This window comes from Alligator sinensis, unplaced genomic scaffold (assembly GCF_000455745.1).
Source record: "Alligator sinensis unplaced genomic scaffold, ASM45574v1 scaffold116_1, whole genome shotgun sequence".
Taxonomy (NCBI): Eukaryota; Metazoa; Chordata; order Crocodylia; family Alligatoridae; genus Alligator; species Alligator sinensis.
This window is the reverse complement of record NW_005841908.1, coordinates 3,342,522-3,366,377: the sequence shown is the minus strand read 5'-3', so window position 1 is coordinate 3,366,377 and position 23,856 is coordinate 3,342,522. Positions and strand designations below refer to the sequence as shown.

Genomic DNA, 23,856 nt, shown 5'->3' with positions numbered 1-23,856 from the left:
CAGGAGATCTCCATCGGTAACGCGGCCGGGCCCGCCCGCTGTTGTGTCTGCATCTGCACCGGCCCCTCGCTTCTAGCCACGGAGTCACGTTGCATTAGGGCGGGTTGAGGTATCTTAAGCCCCCGGGAGTCTGAAGCCAGGCAGGAGGCAGGGTGGATTTGCCCCCTATAGACCGGTGGCTCTCAGACTTCATGTTGGAGAAGCTTGCTTCGTGTTTACTCTGCGAGCGCGTTAGGGAGGGGGCTTTTCTGGGAGGCTGTGGAAGTACCGCCGCGCCCCTCTTAGCCGTGGTCTGCTCTGGAGGTGGTCGGCGCCGCAGAAAGGACCTAGGAGCAGGTCCGGAGAAGGGCAGCGAGGGGCTCCGGGAGGAGGCGAGGTGCGGTCAGTGCAGAAGAGATGCTTGTGGCGGGGCAGGAGAGTGGGTTGCTGAATCCCCCACCGGGAAGAGAAAGTCAGTGGGGATCGATTATGGACTCTGGCAAGACGAGAGCTAAGGGCGCCGATACACGAGCAGCGAGGGTGCTCTGATACGCTCCAGTTGCAGAGTCGGGGCAGACTCAGTCAGTTGAGTCTGATAGCAGCCTCCAGCGTCTCGTGTATCAGCGTCCCCACACTTAAAAATGGCAGTGGGGGTGCTTTATCTCAAGCTTGTTTGATGAGCTTTACATAAAGTCCCTCAACCAACATTTTTAAGCCCGGGGGCACTGATACATGAGACGCTCCGGCCGTTTTAATTAGAGCGGCTCTCAGAGCTGCTCTAATCAAAGCACCCCCCTCTCCCACTTTGGGAGCACATGTATACACGTAACGAACCAAAGGAGGTTCTCTTTCACCCAGCATGTAACTAAAGTGTGAACTCATCACCAGGAGTTGTGAGAGCTGATACTTTAGCTGGCAAATTCAAAAAGGAATGGGACACACTCTTGGAGGAAAGGAGAATGAGGAGCCTGATGAGCACTGGAGTGCGGGGCACAGCCTCTGAAACAGGACTTCCTAGCCCTTAAATGCTGGAGGCTGCAAACCAGAGATGAACAGCGGGGATGGGGGGGAAAAGCCCTGGTCAGATCTAGTTCACTCTCTCTTCCAGCATCCACTCTCTGCCCCATGTGACGGGCAAGTGGGCAAGATGGACCCATGGGCTGACCCAGTAAATGGCTGTTCTTGTATAGCAATCCAGGCAAAGCCCTGGCCGTCTCTGCTCCATCGTTCTCTTTCCATTCCGCCATTAAATGATGTTACATTTGGAGGGGAAAAAATGTTTGATTGTTATGTTTACGTGTGTTCTTTGCTGGACTTTGACATTACAGTATATCGCAAGTGCTTTATTTTACGTGCTGTTGCCTTTGGCATTTTTATGGCCCTTCGAGGATCTGAGAACCTTACAGTCTGTAGCATGTTTATGCTGAGAGACTGCAGGTGACGAAGGGCTTTTATCCCAATTGTGTATGTGGGGAACCAAGACACAGAGTGACCCAGTGACTTACCCAAGGTCAGAAAGAGAGCTCAGTGGTGAAATGGGGGTCTCATCTCTTAAGCCCATGCTGACATCCCAGCTACTGATCTATCTTTTTTCATGCTTTTTCTCTCCCTGCTCTGATTGTCTGTTATTAACAGCAGCATTCTCCTAAATGTGATTATAGAGGTCAAATGTCTTTGCCATTGATTTCTCAAATGTCACGTTGCTTTTCTCAGTCCCAGAGAAATGGTCATGCACACACAAGATTAAAGGGCAAAGGACATGTAAGTTACTCATGATTTATGACGGGGGTTCCCACATTCTGTTCCATGGATTGTAAAAGCCCTCCCACCCCCTTTCTTTTCAAAGTTTGATGCTACGGATGTATGGTTGGCTGTGATTAATTTTGTGGCATGACAGTGGTCTACAGACTCCAGAAGTGATCTGCAGTATTTGAATGGAGCCTTTATGATACAGTCCCAAAGAGGGGGTAGATACTTTTAACTGTAGTACCCCAACAGGAAATCAAGACTGTACCATGGGGGAGACCGTCCATCCCTGAGCTTGAGGCATGGCCTGTTTGCTCTCTCCTACCGTCCCTTCCTTTGGAAAGATATCCCTGCCTGAGTGTGCACAGAGAGCTCAGTCTGTGCAGTCTTACAACTGCAGGGACTATAATTGGCTTTTGGGTGGGTGGCATGGTCCCCTCTGCAACCTCCACCACTAGCCCTCCCAAGGCAAGTCACAATCTTATCTGAACTTAAGCTGTATATTAGAAAATTTGTGACTTAACTGGTAATAGTTTTAAGGCCTGATCTGGCAAACACGTAAACTTACTGATGGGACTAGTCCCACTTGCTGTAGTAAGTGTTCTGAGCCAGATTTTAGGTGTCTCAAATTTGTGTCCTGGATCACCTAGTATCTAGGGGCATTTATAGATGTGCAGCTCCAAGAGCCATGCTAATTAAAGCGCCAGGAGCATCATGTGTATCAGTGTCCCCACACAGAAAAATGGCGGTGGAACGCTTTGAGCTAAAGCTTTTTGAACAGACCTTTCAGTGCAGAGATACTTGTGATGCTAGAGTCTGCTAGAGAAATGCATGTGACGCTAGAGTCTGCTGGACCGTGGTAATTACCACAGTCCAGCAGACTCAATTAATCATAATTACAGCACGTTGAAGCAGCCTCCCCACATGTGTATAAGAGCTCTAGGTTCCTGGCTTCTCTGTTAGGTGTTTTAGGCTCCCTATTCAGGATGGGGGGAGAATCGGGCATCTTAGAATTAGGTCAAAAACAGGTAGCCAACTGAGTGGGGAGCTGCCTAAAGGCAGCATCCCACTGCTCTGATGGCTACAGGTAGACAATAAGGAAACGCTGAGAACGGGGGGAATCCAAAATCTCAACCCTCAGATGTCTTACTTGGGTTAAGAGGGAGGCACCTGTGTCTATTTGGGACCAACCAATCATATAAGATCTTAGGAAAATGGGGCTAGAGGGGATCTTATGAGGTCATCTACTCCAGCCCCCTGCTCAAGGCTGAATCATCCCTGACTAAGATAGGCACCCATGTCCTTTCTTTCAAAGAACTGAGTAGACTTACTGTTTGAAAATGTGAGGGATGGCAGGGAGCTGCTTCTGCCTTTATATAATAGTTTAGTGGTCAGATCACTCACCCAGGAAATAAGAGACCTGGGTATAAGAGGACTTCTCCCTAAGGTAGAGGTGGGCAAAATGTGGCCTGCCAGGCCATTCTATCTGGTCTGTGGGGCCCCTAAAAAATTTAGAAAATTAATATTTATCTCCCCCTGGCTGCCTGTCATGTGGCCCTTGATGGCTTGCCAAAACTCAGTGAGCCGCCCTCTGCCTGAAATAATTGCCCGCCCCTGCCCTTAAAGGATTCAAATCCACAGTTCCCAGGAGAGTGTCCTAAACACTATGATACAGGCTGTGTGTATGTGGGGAGAGGTCATTTTCCACCTCATTTCTGTGTCCCTGTGCAACAAATAGAATAAGATTCACTGGGCCACAGACACTGCGTAATAGAGACCATTGTTCATGTGTGTGGGAGGGGAACAGGCAGAGGACAGATCTAGGTTCTGACCTATGCCCCAGGACTCTTTCCTGTATTATTTTATTCAAGTAATTGGATAAACTACAGTCCTGGGAATTGTTCACCCCAGCCCTTCTCTTCCCCTCCCCCTATCCCCCCAGCAAGTATCCTAACAATTAGGCTATGTAGTTCTCCGTTTTGTGCTCTCCCTCTAGGGCCACTGAATCTCGCATGCTTTGCTGCCCAGTGTCACAGCTGCACAGCAGGAGGTATGGAAAGTGTCCTTCTAAGAATATCCTGTCACCTCCAGGCATGGGAGCTGGGGGTTTGATTCCCTGTCAGAGAGAGGAAGGGTCTGAATTTGGCCCTTCCAGGTATAAGTGGGGAGTTACCATCTCTTCTTTGAGATGCATTTTAGAGCAAGCTGTGGCCATCATTACCCTAAGTGCCTCATCCTGTGATATGTGTTCAGCATGCTCAGAATCCACCTTCTGGATCAAGTCTTTCAAGGAAGGAGCATTTAGTTCCTTGACCCTGATGAACTTTATCTGAGCTAGGCACTGTGCTGCACTGCCCAGCCATCAAGCTGCAGGCAATTCTAGACATTTGCAAAGGCCCAACTCACAGCACTTGAAAGAAAAAAGGAAGATGACTGAAGTTTAGGTGCCTCCAAGGTTAGGCAGCAGCTGAGCAGGAGTTTCACAATTTCAGTTTTGGACTGGGGTGCCTAAATTTTGCCAGATGTGCCTGCCTCTTGTTAATCAATCAATCTACTGTGCTGTAGTGAACTATAGGGTGCATCCTTTTATAAGCTATCACTATAGGGAAATAGTGTTGGATGAACTGTATTTTATGTTTCTCATATGTAGAATAGATAAGTAGTAAATTAGAGTTAGATTCTGAAATCATTCTGTGAGGAAAAGTCACGTGGAAGTTCGGGAGTATTTTCTGAAGAAATATCTAACTGAAAATTGTCTCCTTAACCACATAATTTGGTTTTTATGATTATCTCCCAGATTTCCCTGAAATCTCCCAGAAAATTTTGTGTGGAATTTATGATTGATGATTGCATGTGCCAGGTCAAGATTGCTTGCACACATGCTTCTTGGCTCTATATCTTTGTACTCTGTTTCCAAAAAATCCTTAAATGGGAATTGTGATTTAAGCACAGATTCTTTTAATTTCTGGGAAATTAGTGAGGGGCTTTCCACATCCAAAAGATGACACTGATTTACATTTTGTATCCAACTTTGTAAACAGTATTGGAGTGTTTAGTTTTGTAAAAATTATGCTCTGCCTTTAAATAGCACTTAGGCATTATTTTCTACTTTTCTAGGTTATGCCACTGAATTTAGGAGAAGATTGCCAACATTTTCAAGAGTATCTTGTATTATTGTGTGCCTCAGGTTTATAGGCTATAAGGCTGCAGAGTGCCAGAAATTCCTAAAATACACAAGCTGTTGTGGGGAGGGATATTTATATCGCAGATGTCCCAAAGCCTATGCAAGTAAGGTTAGTTTCCCTAACGAACAGCGTGAGTCAGAAAGGGACAGTGGAGGAGAAGAGGGGGGTGAGAGCAAGGTGCCATCTCATCTCTCATTTGTACAAGAGGGAAGAAAGAGGGGACTGGTATCTGTGACTAAGGTGGCAGAAAAAGAAGCTGGAGAAGGGGAGGTGGGAGTGGCAGAGAGCCCAAATATGGAGGTGGGGAAAGAAGAATCCAAACAAGCAGAAGAAATGGAGGTGGAACAAGTAAAAGAGCCCAGGAGTCAGGGAGGGGAAAGGAAGAAACCACAAGAGAAGAAAATCGGGAAAGAGGAACCTGAAAATGAGAGAAATGAGTCCGAGGAGTGGAGAGTGGGAGGCAAGAAAAGATGAGGAGGAGAGAAAATGAAAGCCTTCCTGAATACAAAGGCAGTCAGGCAGCTTGAAAAAGCTACAGGCATGAGAATGGCAGAGGGGTGGAGTTGGCCATGGCAAGCAGCAGCACTGGCGAACTTTAACAAGACAGGCACACTCATTTTAAAACTAGCACAACGGCACTGATGATAGCATTTGTTAATGTCAGAAGTGTATTAAAAAGGTAAAATGGGAACAGATCGAACCAGTGCTGAAACAAGTAACGGCACAGACATAATCTGTCTACAAGAATGTAGTATACCAGGGGAATAGGAATATAGACACTTTGAGAAACAGTTGAGATGGGGACCGTCTTGGTGGTCAGGAACAAATGAAAAGAAATGCCTGGAGTGGCAATATTATTAAAAAATGCAGAGGTGAAAACAAAGCAGGTGGAAAAAATCATCAGTGGCAGACTGCAGTGAATGATACTGTTGTTCGGGGGAGCAGAAATACAAGTTTTCAATGCATATGCACCACCAGAGTGGGAGGCAAGGAAGGCTGTGCTTAGAAGCTAGCAGTTTACATGGTCAGAGAAATACCTCAGATAATAGTGGGGGACTTCAGTTGCATAATGGAAGCGGGTGACAGATCAGGGGAAAGAGGAGACCAAAACTTAGGCAGTTCATCCAGATTGTTAGCAAATATAATAAAAGAAGAGTCACTAAGAGATGTACGGGCAGGGGAGAAAACTTTCACTAGAAGTGACCCCAGTGGAAAGAAACAATCAAGAACTGACTTGTGTTTGTATCAAAATAAATAGAGATAAGGAAGAAAGCAACCATGTGTGTAGCATTTAGTGATCAAGAGATGCTGAAGATGGAACTGAGTCTTGGTAAGAGCCCTGTAAGATGATGGGGAGCATGGAAGTTAAATGCGTGACTATTACAAGATGAGTATGAGGGGTGGAGAACACTGAAGAAATATTTTAAGAGTACCAGAGAATGGTAGATGATGGTGAAGAAGAGAACAGGAGACTTCTTCAGGAAGGAAGACTGAAGAACCACAGGGAAAAGAACAAAGATGCTGAGAGAGCTGCAAAGAAAGATGCAGGAGCAGCTAAAGGAAGCCACAGAGGGAAGACAGGTACAAGAAGAACTAGCAGAAACAAGGCAAGAGATAGAAACAGATTGAAAAGAAAGATGAGAGAGAAAACGTTTTTAGCAGAAACATCCTGGGTGGAAGAAAGCGAAGAGTGGGACTGGTACTTTTTGTTTAGAGTGAAGACAGCAAAAGGAGAACTAAAAGTGGTGTGGGAAGAAGGTGGTACCCAGGTGGAAAAGCAGGAGGAGGTGTTGGAGGCAACAGGAAGTTTTTATGAAGAGCTCTATCGGAAGGAGGAAACAGAAGGCGAAGGATCTGCTGGAAGAGATTGAAAGTATAGGATAGGCTGGATTTCATTTAACTCAAATCTGTTTTAAATCATAATTTAAATCACTGGTCAGGAAGCCTTGATTTAATCATTGTTTTCAACAAAAAGTGCGTTCTTGTTGTTTGATATCCTCTATTCATTTAACTTCTTGAAACTTTGCGCTTTTAGCAAGACGTGTAAGGGCATGACTCTGTACACAAACTTGCAGAGAGACAAGAGGGCTGATGGGTAGGTAATCACTAATCAAGTTCTGTTAGCGCTTATCTCCATATACTGCTGTTAACAAGGATGTTATCTCTGGAGACAAATCCACAGTTTGAGAACAGAAACTAAGTATCACAGAGGTGCTTAATGGGATCTTCTAGACTGAGCACTGAGTCCCATTGGGTAGAGTGGTTTTCTTTAATCTTTTACTAATCTATAGAGGATCCTCTGGGAACCTCATAAGATTGTGCCCCCAATATAGTCCATGGCCTGTTGTGACCTATTTATAAAACATTTCTAATAAGGTTACATGAATACATTGTCTCAAATAGTATATAATTAGAAGTTATACTCCCTGTTCCATGATAATATCTTAGAACTTTAACATATTTTAAAATAAAACTATTTTTATATGGGGGTGTTGTTTTTGATTTTTTAAAAGCATCTTAACAAAAAAATAAAAATATGATTAAATAAAAAAATCACTATCTTTTCTCTACCCTGGTAGATGAAGCAAAGAAAATGGGAGAAAAAAATGTAAAGGCAATGGAGGAGTGCTTAAAAACCTTTAAAAGAGGGAAATCACTAAAGGAGCGGATGGACTAGCAGTGGAATTTTGCAGGAAGTTTTGGGCATAGGTAGCGAAGGATATAGTGGACTTTTTCAAGGATCTTGTAAAAACAGGCGAGGCAGGAAAGGATCTTCCAAGAGACATTGTGATCTTAGTCTTCAAGAAAGGGGGAAAGAACTGAAAAACTGGAGACCAATTATGCTCCTTAATATGGACTATAAGATAATGGCCAAGATGCTGGCTTTGAGGATGAAGACAAATTTCCAGAAGATAATACATGAAGATCAAGGGGAAAAGCTGACAGCAAAGATACAGCAAATACTTTGGTTATGGTCCGGAAGGACACTGTCCTTTGCTGGAAAAGTGGCGGCAGTTAAGGCTGTGCTACTGCTGATTATTTTATGTATGAGAATTGTAGTCCCACTGATGCGGTAGCAGATAGCAAAAGTCCAGAGGGAAGTATGGGTGTTCTTCTGGGATGCCAAAAGATAAAATTTGCCTACATCTGAACTGTACAAAGCAAGAAAGATAGGGGGAAATGGGAGCTATGGGATTTGGGACCGTTCATCTTTGCGAACTACATCAGCATGGTATGAAAGGCAATAATGAAGGGAGAGGGGAAAGTAGCGCAGATCACCTGATTTCACACAGCTGCAATGCTGAGAAAATGTGGACTTTATCAGACCTCTTTGAAGAGTCCATGGGCATGGCAAGTGCTGAGTGATTACATCAGGAGGGAAGGTTTCATGCAGGCGTATAAAAAAAGGAAGGTAGGGCTGGAAGCCCTGATGGATCATAAGAAATTGATGAAAGCAGTAGGGGAGAGAGACAGGATGGTGCTGGTGAGAAACTTCACAGAAGGACAAGCGAAGGTGTGGGGAGCCGTGACGGGTAAACAACTAAAAGGGAACATGCTGACCTAGCTTGCATAGTTGTAAGAAATATCTTACTGGTGAGAGAGGTGCAACTGGAAGGAGCTTGATGATCAGGGTGCAAAGGAGAGGTGTGGGGCAGAAGAAATGGTGGGATAAGCGTTTTGGGAGTGTACATATGCAAAGGGGGTGTGTGACAGGGTCTGCCACTTTGAGTGTCACCAAAATAAACCTGTTGTTGGCGCAGGAGATGGTACTATATGAACCCATACCAAAGGGACCTATGGACATATGATTAAGAACTTTATTAGCATGTGTTAAAACTTGTTTATGGAAAGGAAGAAACCTCTGGGTTTTGAAAGGGTTGACTTTCACTGAAAGAGAGTGCTGTATGAACTGAAATACTACATCCATCCGGACAAACAAGTGATTGGGGAAGAAGTGGAGGAAAAAGGACTGGACACACTTGTTTCACTGAACCAAAAGAGAGGACTGATGGGAGGGGTGGAGAGTTTTGGGTGGTTATGGAGGGAGTCATTTTTTCATAGGGTTGTCTATGAAGAAAAGAGGTCTGTAGGGGTTTTGCGTGGGATGTTGATGCATGTTGTTTAAGGGTTTAATATATATAGTTGTATGTTTTTGGATATGTAGTTATTTTTGCAATATGAAGTTTTTGGAAAGCAAGATTAATCAGTATATGAAACTGTAAGTTTAGGGGGATATGTGTGTTTTTAATAAAATTCATAAATAAAAAAAAAAAGGATTCCTGTTTAGTATGTTTGCTCAATGTGGGCCATGTGTTTCATAGTTATATTCGGTGTTGGCTGCACTTAATCAACTTCAGAGTTGCTTTTAATTATTAAGTATATGCTACTTTTGGTGGCAGTTTAATGACAGACAATGTATTTAATGATGTTTTGTTGTATGTGAATGTAAGATAAGGAGCTTTATTTGAGTAAATGTAGTATTTCAGGTTTGAAGAAGACCAAAAATCTAAAACAGAGAAAAAAGATTAGTTGTATGTGAAAGCAGAATCAGGAGATGAGTCACACGTGAAAATATCCATGCATCAGGGTACAGGAATTGTTTTTCAAAAGAGTACAAGTGCTCTGGCCAAATTTAAGCTGGATAAATATATTCTTCCTTCCTGGATTCCTTCAACAATTAATCTTGGATACTGTCATCATCTTCACTCTCTCCCCTATTCTGCAAGTTGCTGTGTACTAGCAAACAACTGCCGTTTTCACCTGAGAGGTGGCTGCAGTTTAGCTTTATATGAATTATAAGGTAAATATTAATTTTAATTAGGTGTTGGGGACATCTATAGCCCTCGTGTAACTGGAACTTTGTGCAAACAAATTTTGATACACATTTCAGATATGGGATTAGATGCAAATTTTTTATGTCCGTGGAGGTTTGAATGTTTGAGGCTTTGAAAATTAAAGCTTTCCTGCTTGTATCATTGTTTAGGTTCTACAGTCGTTGGCACCATAGAAAGCCATCAGGGGATAGAGAGAGAGAAGATCTGTAAAGCACCCTGGAAAACTTTGCAGAGATGAGTCAGTAGGAAATACCCTTCAACCTTCTCTTCGCTTAGCTTGACTTTCAGGCTTAGGCAATGAGGAGAAAGCATTTGTCCTGGCCTACAAGGGAGATTTTTCCCTGGTCTCTGCAGGCAGCTGACAGAAGCCCTAGTATATGGGATTTCTTAAAGTGTCCCACACAGAGATTGTGTTTCCTTTCAACCATTGAGTGGACGTTGAGTACTCTCATATATTACGTACTCATATAACTAACAATTGCAAGTTCTTGGCTCCCACTACTTCTCCGTTCCAAAATTTCACTCCTTTGGTTTTAGAAGTTGCCTTCTCATTTCTAGTCTAAATTTCTTTGTGATCAGTGTGTACTTATCTTTGGATCTTGTGCTCGTATCATTCTTTAACTTAACTAGCTCTTCTCTATAACATTCATCCTATGAATGTGTTTGTAAAGGCTGATTATATCCCCTCCAAACTTTCATTTTGCTAATTTTAACAATCCAAGCTCTCTTAATCTGTCTTCATCAGGTAGGTCCTCCATACCCCAAACCATCCAAGTAGCCCTTCCCTGTATATGCATAGTTTTAACTTTGCACAGTGGCCAGACACTGCCTTTCTCTGAATATAGGCAACCAAATGCCCATCACACAGCCTTTTACCTCTCTTACCATTATACCACATATCACTCCTCTTCTACACCACCCCATCCTTTACCTCTGTTTCTTGCTTCCCTGCCCTTCTGAGAACACACCATAAGCCCCAGGGTTTTTTGCTGCTTGTCACTTGGGGCTAGGTAGGAAGGTTCACCTTATAAATGCTCCAGCTTGTGGAGGTTTGGGTGGGGATTCCTTTTATTTTTTGCCTTCCTCCAAGGCATTGGTATATTGGCCGCAACTAAACCTACTTTTGGCTTTATTTTTTTGGCTGAGATACACTGATGCTCCTGTCAGTACTAAAAATACAGAGGTTCCAAGCCAGAGCATCTTGCTCTTCCACTCAGTCATACTGATCACCAGATTTAGGATTGGGAAGGAACTTTTCTCCTAAGTCCAGGGATGGATCCAGGCGAGGGTACAGAGGTGCATTTGTTTGCACACCCCTTTGGCTGTGTGGTGCGTGCACAGTGAGCTCTTGGAGCTTGCCAGCACAGTTCCATAGCCTAGGGGATGAATGCCATTATCACTAGCCCCTCAACCCCTTGCTCGCTGCCCAATTTGACAGCAGAAGCAAGGGTGTGGGGCAAGCAGTAGTGGTATTCCCCCCTTGGGTTCTGGAGTCACACTGACAAGCCGGCAAGCTTAGAGAGCTCACTGTGCATGCCCTGCACAGCTGAAGGGGGGCATAGATGCCCCACACTGGCTCCTCCTGGATCTGCCCATGCCTAGGTCAGATTGGAGAGTGGCATTTGCCTTCCTTTGTAGTGTGGGGCACAGTCTTCTTACCAGGATCTTCTGAGTACATTTTAACTGTTTCTTGTTGTTGCATTGGTAAGACATTGGCAGTGCCCTTGTGCCTTCTACCTGTGGTATGTTGTAGGGAGTTTTGGGCATTTCAGATTTCTGGGAATTCCTTTAGTTAATTATTGCAATTGCAGAAGACTGGACTCAGTGGCCCAGGAGATACCTTCCACTCCTATGTTCCTGTAGCCCCCTTTCCATACACACTACAATCCCAAAATACTTTCTACGTACTTGGAACTATTAAAGGATTTAGTAATTAATTGGTGAATTAATTTTGTGCCAGATTTATACTCGGCAATGGAGCTACTTTTTCTGGATATTTGAATAAATAGATTAGAACTTAGTCTGTTGAGAGAATGTAATTTCTTGCATCTCAAATTTTTATTTGTAGAATTAAGTAATGTGTTTTTACATGTTATCATTTAGAGTGTGTCACAGTCACCATGGTGCATTGGGGAAGGGCAGCAGCCTGGCACCACACAGGACACAGTTGAAATCCGTGGTTACCCTGAGTTGTCTGCAATGATCCAAGCGGCCAGGAGAAAGAGTTCTGTCGAGGATGTAAGCTTTAGCTTTGCTCAGCTCTGGAGCAAGTGGTCTTGGCTTTTCATGAGTAGCTGGTCTAAAGAAGCTATTCTAGCTGTTGTACCTGAAGGTGTTGGTATAAAGCAAGGGAGGTTTATGTGGGAAGAGAAAAGAGAACACAAAGCCTCAAACATATTCCAGGAGTAGGCCAGGAGGCTGAAGCACACTCCAGGAAGGGGTAGAAAGATGAGGAAATTCAAATAGCTTGATGTTAGTGTGGAAGAGGGCCTTTGGGCTGGAAGCTGTGCTGTTCAAATGGTGACATTGGGTTGGCTCCTTAAGGAAATGCAGGTATAAAACCTGCCTCCACCCAACTTCAGATATTTGAGATTTCCTCCTGTAAAAAAATGTGGAGAAAGACCAGCTCCCACCTGTGCACGCTCCATAAATTAAAGCTAAGCTGCTGTTCCCCCAGCACTCCCCTGGAAAGCCCCTGCTGTGTGTCCTACACCTTTATAGAAATTAAACACAGGAGGGAATGCCAGATCCTTAGAGTAGTGGTTCTCAACCTAATTAAAGTTAAGGCACCCTTGTGAGACTCAAGACACACCTCAGAAAACACCAGTCCTTAGGCTTTCACTTATTTTTGACTATGGAAAAATAATACAGTAATTCTTCTGTTGCAACAAACTCAGAAAAACCACAACAGGTCGTTGACACTATGGTTTACTATTTGCAGCTACTGGATTTGTCTTGTGAATCACGTGTAGGTGTACACTTAACAGTGGTAATGTGGTGTGGCACCCCACAAAACCCTTAAATGGATTTTGGGGCACCCCAGGGTCCTGTGGTACCCTGGTGGAAAATCACTGCTCCAGAGTGACCTCCTCTATATGGCAGGCTGTGAGGTTTCATCCACATAGCATGAGGTTATACTTCATAAGTTATTGCCTCTACTAACTGTTCAGCCTGACTTCAATATCCAGGAAGTTATTGGACTGTATGTGTAAGGAAGTCAAGACAATTTGTAAATAGCAGCCTCCATGGATTTGTTAAGAACAAATCAATCCAAAACACCTTGACTGCTTTTTTTGACAAAGACACTGGTTGCCTGGATGAAGGGAATGAAATGGATATACTGTACTGGCCTCTACTAATGCTTTTGAATACTAATACTAATGAATTGCTAATACTACTGTCCCAAACAACATTCTCATAAGTAACCTGGAGATACAGGCAGCGTCCCACAGCAGCGCAGGGGGCTCGCCAATGAACCGGGAAGTGAACTGGAAGTACTTCTGGTCTGCTTCCAGGTCTGCCTGGAAGTGGATCAGCGGGGGGGCCCCCGGCGCCCCCCCCCCCCCCCTCCAGACCCAGGAGGCACCGATTGCCAAGCTGGGAGGGCGTGGGGGGGCCCAGCACACTCCCCAGTGGACAAGGAAGTGGACTGGAAATGCTTCTGGTCCACTTCCAGGTCTGCTGCTGAGCATGCTGGGGAGCCCCCGGCGCTGCTGTGGGATGCTGCATCTGCCCCAGCACCACAGGGTTCAGAGCCCCTGCTACCTAGAGGTATGTAGAAAAATCATTTAAAGCTGTCTCTCTGTCCAAATGGCCAAATCTGTCCAAATCTCTCCGAATCGATTTGGAGGGTTCTGAATCGATTCGGAGAGATTAAAGGGTCCTCTGATCCGATTCAGATTCGGATATTCGGCCACCAAATCAGGCCGAATCTCTGCCAAATCGACTCATGGAGCGAAGCTTTGCACAGCCCTAGTGAATATCAGCATTCATAATCATGGCAATGTCTTGTCAATAAAATAGTATTTTTAAAAGATCTACTCAGGTTTTTAAGGCCAAATTCTGATTTTAGAGGCATATCTGCAGTTCCCATTAACCTCAGCTGAAGCCCCAGTAGAATCAATGGTAGTTTTCTTGTTAATGTCTACATGGCCAGAATTGAAACATTTTGAGGAAGCTCTTCCTGTTCATCCAAAGGCACAATTTTAGTCATAAATAGATAGGAAAGCTATTAGCTTGAAAATGTATCCCCTTTTGATTGACTCAGCGCTCTAATTGGTTGTAATGTGCTTAACTTCCTACATTACTGAATAAATTATGCCCCATAATTAGCAATTTGAGAGACCAATTGCTTATTTGTGGAAAGTAAAGGATGAGTGGCAGTTCATTTACTTATCCCATCTTGCATCTCTGCACTGGATCCCTAGTAAACAGTTCATTAAGTTTAAAATGCTTGAGCTTGCCTTTATAGCTCTGCAACAGTCTTGTGTTATGGAAGGTCTTCTGCTTCGTCACCAAAGCTAGCATGAATGAACAAGTGCATTTCTTTTTTCAGCACCCACTTAGGTCTTTTTCCAGTGCCTTGCTTGTATGCTGGATGACTTTCTCTTAGTTCACCAAACCAACAACTTAGATACTTCTTGGATCAATAGTAAGGGGTGCATCTACACGAGACGTTTAATGCACAGTTGACTAATTAGCTACACAGTAAACATCTTGGCATTTACACGTGTCCCTATTAGGCTGGAGTAAACTAATTTACTCTGCAGCAGGATAGTACTTGTAAATAGACATACTATCCTGCTGGGGAGTAAAAACCTCCACAGCGGTGCACTTGTAGACACTGGAGGGGCTGGCTAAGGCACGAGGGTGCTTCAGTGTAGGGGATGTCTGCTGGCTAGCCCCACACCGAAGCACTCTTGTGCCCCAGACAGGTCCTCCACAGCACGTTGAGCTGGGTCGGCTGATCCCCAGACCCTTACCAGCCAGTGCTGCTCTGCCCCACCTAAACATGCTGTGCATAAATAATCTGTGGAGTTTATTGCTCCTGGGCACGTGTTCCCATGGCATACCCAGGAGCAATAAACTCCGGAGCCGTAAGCTCCACAATTTATCCATGTGCCTAATTGCATGTGTAGATGTGCCCAAAAATAGTAACATCTCGTCTAGCCTCCGACACATACAAAGTTGTCCATTCTTCATTGGGATTTCTCAGTGCACCCTTGGTGCCTTAGAGTGAAAGCCTGTTGGAGCAGGGAATGTGTTTTATTTTGTGTTTTGTTCAGATCCTGGCATTCTATCAGAAATAACATGGTACTAAAATGAACAGATCTTGCTGGGTGTTTTTATAATCAAATATCTTGGTACTGTGACTCATTCAATTTGTCTGTGATTTGCCTAACACATTTTCAGCCTCATAAGTAATAAATAGTTATAAATTGCATATTTTCAAATAAAAAAATTAATATTTGTTCTTGGTAATGAATTTCCTTTATGAGAACAAGTGATTAGTTATGCAGGGCGGAATTCTGAAATGGACTAAACATCCTGATCTATAGTCAGAGAAAAAGGATGTGATTCATCAGTTTTCAAAAGTACCTACTGCTTGAAATTCTGGTCACTTCCTTAGGTGTCAAATTGAGATCTGTGGGCAGGGAAAGGAAAAGCTGTGGTCATGAAAATTAGGCCCTCTGACTAATTTTGCCTTCTGTAAAATGAAGTTGTTAATGCTTATCTCACCAGAGAATTGGCAGAGTTAAAGTTTGAACAGAGGTTTGCGCTCTACCAGCGCTGAAATGAAGTGGAACACAAACACTGATGAACCACAACAGGAAATCTACCTGGCACCATAAAATCTCACTGATTGACTTTTTCTCTTCTTATAGCAGCTTAAGGTTTTCTTTGGGACTCTGGGAGGAGGTAAGGATCTTGGTTTATTGATCCTTTTCTAGTAATAGGGCCATAAGTTATCAAATACAACTAAATCCTGCTCTGTTTTAAAAAATTAACACTGTCAAAACTCTCATTTGCATCCCTGAAAACAGGAGCTGGCCAAGTTTTGTTGATTGTATTATGGAAGTGCCTAGAAGCCTCAACCAAGAATGGGTCCCATTGGGCGTGTCTACACATGCATGTAAGCGTGACTAAATCTAATGCATATTAAGCTAATGTGCATTGGGCATATCTGTATGTGTATTTAAGTATGTCACAATTTAATGCGCATTAGCTTAATGCACATTAAGCGGGTTTAGGCAGGCATCTATACATGCAGGCATTAAAGCTCATTAATGCTGTGCGTGGACTGACTTGGGACTAAAATTACGCTTTAACGCATCTACACATGCGCTAATGTGCTTTTAACTAATTGTGCCTAAATTCAATGCCTGCATTTGCAAGTATCAAATTTAGGCACAAATAGCTTAAATTCACCATTTTTAATGAGCGTTAAGGGTGTGCACATGCAGACACATGCCTTTAATGCACATTAACTTAGGCTAATTCACATTAAAGTGTCACGTGTTGATGTGCCCATTGTGTTACAAAACCATTGGAAACAGACCCTGTCCCAAAGAGCCCACAGTGTAAATACACATGGGCATGCACAGATAGGTAAACTGACTTGCACAAGTATGTTGATGGCAAGGGTAAGAACTTCACCTGAAATTCAGCCCCTTTCTACTCATTCTACTGGGAAAAGCAGCTCAAGTGACATCAGGCATCTATCTCATGAAACAATAGACAAGAGATTTGCTTTGAGTGAGGCATCAGCTTGTTGAACATCTGTGATTGTGGCTGTAGAACCCAGTTCTTGAATGACAACCCCTTCCGCACTTATCACACGTGAAGTTCATATCTAAGAGTTCTGAATGTGGTGTGGGGGATCTTCCCGAAGTTTCCTACATGTTGGGCTTTTTTCCTTCAAAAGCCTTCGTTGCATACTTAATAGAATGTTTCTAAGCACTGCAGCCCTCAGCAAGCTTCTCCCAGTGTTTTGGCTCAATGATCATTGCCTTCATATCTCTCTTGCAAACTTCTTTGAAACGGAGATAAGGATGCCTGCATTGTCTTCTTCCTCTGACAAGTTCTCCATGGGAGAGATCCTTGAGTATACAGTCATCATCCATTTCCCTCATATGACCTAGCCATCAAAACTGATGCTGACTGAGAAGAGAACGGATGCTCAGAATATTGGCACGTTCCAAGACCTCAGTGTAGGCAGCTTTGTTCTGCCAGGAAATTCCTACAATACGACAAAGGCAACTTATGTGGAAGCTGTCCAGGTGCTTTACTTGTATAAAGTATGTAGTCCAGAATTTGCTGCCGTACAAAAGGATGTTACTGGCACAAGCATGCTGTACTTTAACTTTGGCCTTAACAGTCTGTTGTTGTTCCATACTTGCTTGCTTTGCATGCTCATAATACCTGATACTTTAACAGTAAGGGTATTCAGTTCTCTCTGAAGTGAGCTCCCCTCATTCCATCATGAAAAGAGCAGATTATGCTGAGTTTTGGTGAACAGCCAATCTTTCCCAATAATTTGAAGAGGTCTTTTCTGCTGACAAGGTCAAAGGCTTTGGTCAGGTCAGTGAAGGCAATATAGAGGGGTCTTCTTTGTTCCCTACATTTTTCTTGGTTTTATCAGAGTGAGATCATATCTATGGTGGACTGACTGGATCTGAAGCTGCATTGTGACTCAGGGTAAACACAGCCAGCAAGGATCTGAAGTCTTCTGAGCACTGCCCGAGTGACAATCTTTCCAACAGTGCTTTGTAATGAAATGCCACAATAGCTGTTACAGTCACTGTGGTCTCTTTATTCTTGTACAGAGTTACTATATTAGCATCTTGCATATCTTGTGGTACTGTGCCTACTGCCCAGCAGTGAATAAGAAGCTCGTATAAGTGCAAAGGAAGCACAGGTTTCCTGCACTCAAACACTTTTTTCTAGGAACGCCATCTTTTCCTGGGGTCTAGCCAGTAGCCAGATTACTTAGGTGCTCAACAGTTAGATTATCATCAGGCTCTTCAAGGAACAGCTACTGGGAAAAGTGGCTGGAGTGCCATAGTAGGGACCTTAAATTCAGGCGAGTGCTCAGGCACTGAGAGAGACAGCTGGAAGGTTGCTTGCAAGTTCAGTGCAGAGGACATGCCAGGGATGGGTGGGGCTGGGGCATGCAATACCATGGCCCATAAGGCAGCCCTAGGAAGGTACTGTAACAAACTTGTACTATGCACTCAAATTGCTTGCTGTTAGGTAATTCCCTGTTTTCCCTAATAAGCTCTTTCCGTGAGTTTGCTGATAATCACAAGCATGCTAGTGAAAATGATTTGCACCCTGTTGACACTTCACAGGGTTCTCTATCTTTAGCTGTAATACAAGTCTGCCACTGTTTTGTGCATTTGTTCAGTAGGGCAGCTTTCTGCAGAGTGCTGCTTCTGTGGTGGTTGCTTTCATTAGTACATAAATTAACCTTCCTCTCCACCCTTTTATGTTAAGGGTGCTATAAATATAATTTCATTGATGTTTGCAACTTCTCTAGCAAATTTGGCAAAGTGAGGTGCTGTGACTGCTTGTTCATATAATAAATGAGATCGTTTTGCTGTTACCTTGTCCCCCCTACTCTGTCATATTCACCAGCAGTCTCTTATGTATGAACTGCTGGACAATGTATTGTGGACAGTGACTGGTTTTTTTTTTTTTCTTATTACACGCAGGAGTGCAGGATGGCAGTGACCTCCTGGGTCACTGAATCCAGGCCCCTGCTGTCACAGACAACTATACCATATATCCCTTTCATAAACTAATTGACCTGAGTCAATGTGTGTTACATAATAGGGTCTTAACCTTTATAGCATGCTCTTTAGGTAAATATGTTAATAGTTTCAATTTTCCAAGATAACCTTTATGTTAAAAACCTGTTTTATTGATAAGAACCGATAAGAATTCTTTGTGAAAAGTGAATGGAAAATTATGAAAATAACATGCAGAAGATCTCCGTAACCTGCACACTTGAGTGCATAATTAGCACAAATATTCAATTTCTTCCAGCTTATTAATAAAAGACTCATAAATGATGGCTCATATCAGTAAAACTCCACAATGTTTTAAAAAAAATCGATACAATAGTTGTTTAAACACCAAACATACAAGCTCCTGAGTACCATGATGTGTCTGGTTGTATGCTTATCTGTAAAAATACCTTTTATACTAGTGGAACTATTAAATTACACAGGGACTTACCTGGTACACCACTGAGATAAGGAGTGACACCTGCCTGAAATTGTTGTGACAGTGTTATAATGTAACAAATTATTAATATTATACCCAAATAAAGAGTAAACTGTGTGTTAAGTAGAACTTTTTTTTCCTGTTATGACAAAAGTTAATGAGTACTCCCTTAATTCCCCTCAACTTCAGTGACATTTGAGACAACTGGAACACAGTAGTAGATTCTCATCAGTTTCCATTACTCATTCACAAAAATGTCACTTGCAGTGAGTCTCATTCATTCATTCATTTGAAGGAGTGAGATTCTGCTGTAGCCGAATTGTGTTCACTTTTTCTGACTAATGTCACTGGCATTAAGGCAGGCATAACCCAACATATTCCTGTTTGCCCATCTTCTAAAAGTGTGCTCTGCTATTGTTTCACCCACAACTCTACTGATAGCAGCAGGGGTCTTGCTAACTAGTGGGAGCAGAGCATAAAGTAGGGGCCAGCAACTTTTTCAAGCCATGGGCCAAAACAACTTAACTCCAGTCTGGTATGGGCCTGGTGGCTTTGGCAGTATGTCAGCAGTAAGCGGGGTTTGCCTGCATTCATGCCACGACCAGGCAGGTGGGAGCTGCACCCATACCACTAGCTCCCCACTTCCTAACTGAGGCACGAGCACTGCTTCCATCCCCTGGGGAGCTGTGCTGGGCCTGGGTAGCTAAACCTGTGCTCGTGCTGCTGCTGTCACTGCTTCTCCCTCACCTGGGAGAAGGAGTGGCAATACAGGTGGCTCTGTGGTCTGGATCCAGCACACAGGCCATATGTTGCTGACCCCTGATATAGAGCTCAGCTTTGCAGCCTGATATCTAGACTGTGGAAGGGCCCTCAAATTGGATGCTAACCCAATGGGTATGGTATTTCCTTGTCTTCCACAGACCGTGGGGAAAACTCTGAATTATACAAGTCCCTGGAGTTTTGAAGAATATAATGGTTGAGCACTGCACCAACCCTGTTAAATCCATCTGATCCCTATGTAAATCTGATAAATAAGTTACTGTTTTCATAAGAGAGTCTTGTGACTGCTCAGTGCATGTTGTCATGACACTGCAGCCTTATAAACAATTACGATAATGACTCACAATAATAAAGGTTTTTGTTCATGTGGTGCATGAAGCCTCTAATCCTTGGTTCACAGTGCTGTACAGTCCATACCAATCCCTGTTTTGATGCATTTAGCTCTTTTTTTAATAGAACAGGCCCTCTTTCTTTTGTAAAAATGACCCCTGCGTATCATTCCACATATAGCCTACAAAGCAATCCTGCCATGGTTCTTATTCCTTCCCCACTAAGAAGGGAGTGGGGAAGGAACCAATCAGCAGATATAATAAGCACTGATTTCTCTCTTTTTTTTTTTTTTTAATAGTCAAACTTTTTTCTTTATTTTTTGCATTGCAATAACTTTATTTAATATTGTGCCTCCCCAGATGATCCCACTGTTATTAAGTAGTCTGCTTTGATAAAGCTTAGTGTGTGAACAGAGCTGGGCTAGGTTTGGATTTGGTTTGATGGTCATGTCATGGCTGCCTCTGCTGTGCCCAGCACCGCTGCCGTGAAGTATATCCCACCTAGGTGGTCCCACTCCTCCTGTGCTACCTGTCATCCATTGGAGTGATTCCAGGCACATGCTTTGCCAGGCACATGCCAGTCTTCAGCTGTGTGTCTCAGTTGTGCTTATTCATGCACACTCGGAGCCGTGGAAAGGCAGCTGCACTGCCTCCTGTGTGGGATGTAGTATGCACAGAGTAAGAGCAGATTGGTAGGGCTTGCTAAATGGGTGAGACAGAAATGCCTTCAGACTTAGGCCTGCCACCTTCTCCTCCTACCTCCCTGTCAGCCATCTACAAGGTAACCTGCAGTAGAGCTGGGACTTCTCCAGTTGTACAGAGTGAATGAGAGGGGCTGGGGGCAGGAACGGGGTCCAGCACAGGGACTGTTGTTTACATGTGTTGAGAGTGCCATTCAGAAATGCCAAAAGAACCGGGGGTGCTAGTCCAACAAGTGGTATGAGGAACCACAAGTGAGAATAAGTAACTTGTCCTTCCTGTTTTGTAGTAGGGGTGGGGTCTTTATACAATGGATTAATGGATTTAAGGCAGTGGTTTTCAACCTGTGGTCTGCAGACCCCCAGGGGTCCACAGACTATGTCTAAGGGGTCTGCAAAAGATGACTGTGATCAGTCAAAAGTATGTGAATACCCATACTTACAATTCAAAGGGGTCTGCACCTCTAGTCAAAATTTTCAAAGGGGTCCGCAAATGAAAAAAGGCTGAAAACCACTGATTTGAGGTGTTTGAAAAACACAAATGCTCATTTTTTGCTCATTTTTTTTCCTCCTAAATTTTGACCTTTAACAGTCCTGCTTTGCTTTTCAGGGACCCAGATAAGCTGTTTTGCACCCAGCTCGTTCTCTTGGCGCCAGGCCGCTTATGTGGACTCCTACTGCTGGGCGGCTGTGCAGCAAAGGCAGGACGGCACAGGAAGCCTTCCACTGTGGCTCCACAAAGTACGTACCCACTGAGCTTTCCGGGAAGGCTCGTCCAGAGCAGAGGCCTGTCCTTGATCCTCCTCACGCTCTTCTTGTGCTTGAACACGTGGCTTTGATTGAGCTTTTTATTGTATTTTTAACAGGCATATTTACTGTCTCTTGTGCCCAAATATGGTAGTGTTGGAAGAGGTATTTCCATTACAAAAAAAGCTGTAGTATGGTGTATCCAGTGAATGTTGCCAGTTACTTGATATATAAGAAATGGCAGCACTAAAATGCAGTACAAATATTCAAGCAAAAATGGCCTTTTCTTCCTCAGTATACCTCTTCTAAGACCGTATCCAGAGCCATGTCTGCTGATTTGGAAATGGGGAAGAAAAGAGTTTACTATCTTTGGCTCTTCTTAGCCTTGTGTCCCCAAGGCATTAAAGAAGTGAGCTGGATGCTGTTAATTTAATGGACAAATTTTGCCACCTTTTCTCAAAAAGAAGAGCCTGTACTACTTTAGTGCTACAATTAGTGCAGCAGGGCTCTTTATGGAGGTTGTGGTACCACACAGTGTGAGCCAAGATGTCACAGTCTGGTCCTGGGTTGTACTAGAAGAGCCAGTTGCAGCAGGGCTGTCTATTTTGTTTAGGTTGGAGCCCATGAGCTTTCATTGCTTGCTTTCAACTCATTTAGTTTTGTTTCTGACAAGTTGACATTAATCCTGTTGGGAAGATAGCAGCAGCAGTAGATCCCTCTAATGCTATCTGTGGGGAACAGCTCAAGTGATTCACAGTTATTAAGTCTTGTTATGAAGGCTTAGCTGATGTGACAATAGATGCTATCCCAAATATTGACATGTGGCCTTATTACCACGTGATCTCAGTAGTGGTTTAATGCAATATTATTCAGGACAGTATGTGGTATTTTCTTAAAATACATTGCTTTGGGGCAGTCTCTGCAACCTGTCAAAACAGTCATTTATATTGACCCGTATTCAAGCAATAAAAGTAAATAAATAACAGATGGGTTTGGAAAAGTCATTTATATTGAAAATAATTTGAGATTCAGTTTCCAATCTAGAGCCAGGATAATCTCTGTCCATATGGCATTACTAAATCCCAAATTATTCTTAATATAAATGACCAAGTCTATAATTAATTCATATCCTGCTTCTCAAAGTTTCTGTTGGCTCATTTCTATCTGTGGAGGGGTTTACCAGGCATAGTCTTTTTCTCAGCTTTGTGTCTCCCAAGAGACACAGACTCGAAATCTGTGGGCAATTGGTCTAAGTGACTTTATGTCATCATCTTCTTATCTTCCCCTTCAGAAGTCTTATTCATTTCTCTCTTTGTTTTCTCCCACAGTTTTCATTTTTGTGGCAATTAAATTACTTTTCTCAACAACATGAACCAGTTTTGAGGTTGCAGTTTTCACAACCGTGTGAAAACAGTCTTAAATTGATGCTTATACCTATGTTCAGTGCAGCAAGTCAAACAAGTGAGCCACCCATCAGGCTGGCATGGTTAAGGTCTGCCAGTCTCTTGTAGCCAACAGCACACAAAGTAGTGATGTGACTAGCATCACCTCTAGACACCTTTGACTCCAGACTTGCTGACCTGCACCCTATAGGCTGGGGCGATGTCAACTTCAAATCATGCTCTTGGAGCTAGCTGTAGCAAGATGCCCTCATGGAAAAGAGATGACCAAAGAGAAATATCATAGACGTCTATAAAACCATGAATGGTGTGGGGAAAAAGTGAACTGGCAACTGTCATTCACTGTGTTGTATAAGATAAAAGGGATGGGGGCACCTATATAATTATCAAGCAGTAGTTTTAAAACACACAACAGGCAATATTTTTTCACACAGTGTATAATTAAATTGCCACAGGACACTGGAGGCCAATGATATGGCCAGGTCCAGAAAGGGATTATGTATTTTTTTGGAGGACAGTCCCATTAGGGGTCACAAAATTCAACAGTTAAGGGTGTGACCTCAAACTCGGGGCATCCCTACACCTAGGACTGTTAATAACTGGGGGCACTTTTGCACGTGCTGTGATGCACCAATTAGAGCCCATCAGAGAGACTCAAATTGAGTCTGCTGGAGCCTTCTAATCTTATCAGGGCGCTCTAGCATGCTGCAGCATCTCATGTATTCAGCGTCCCCGCATTTTGACAAGCTTCAGTTAAAGCCATCGCCACTGCCATTTTGAATCACAGGATGCTAAATACACAAGACACTAGGCATTTTGATATAGGGCGGCTCCTGAGAACCACTCTTAACTAAAACGTCTCCGCTCCCCACCCCAGAGCACATGTATAGGTGCCCTAGGAGTCTATGATGTGATCATTCTACACATAC

General features: G+C 43.4%; 1 protein-coding gene across 1 annotated transcript in view; it reads left to right on the top strand.

Annotated features, from left to right (window-relative positions):
* The window catches only part of PANX1 (pannexin 1), a 53,392-nt gene that overhangs the window by 7,351 nt on the left and 22,185 nt on the right, over positions 1 to 23,856 (top strand). The window contains exons 2-3 of the mRNA XM_014517409.2: positions 4 to 16; positions 21,391 to 21,521. Coding sequence (XP_014372895.1) covers positions 4 to 16; positions 21,391 to 21,521 — 144 coding nt within the window. The remainder of the gene's footprint in view (positions 1 to 3; positions 17 to 21,390; positions 21,522 to 23,856) is intronic.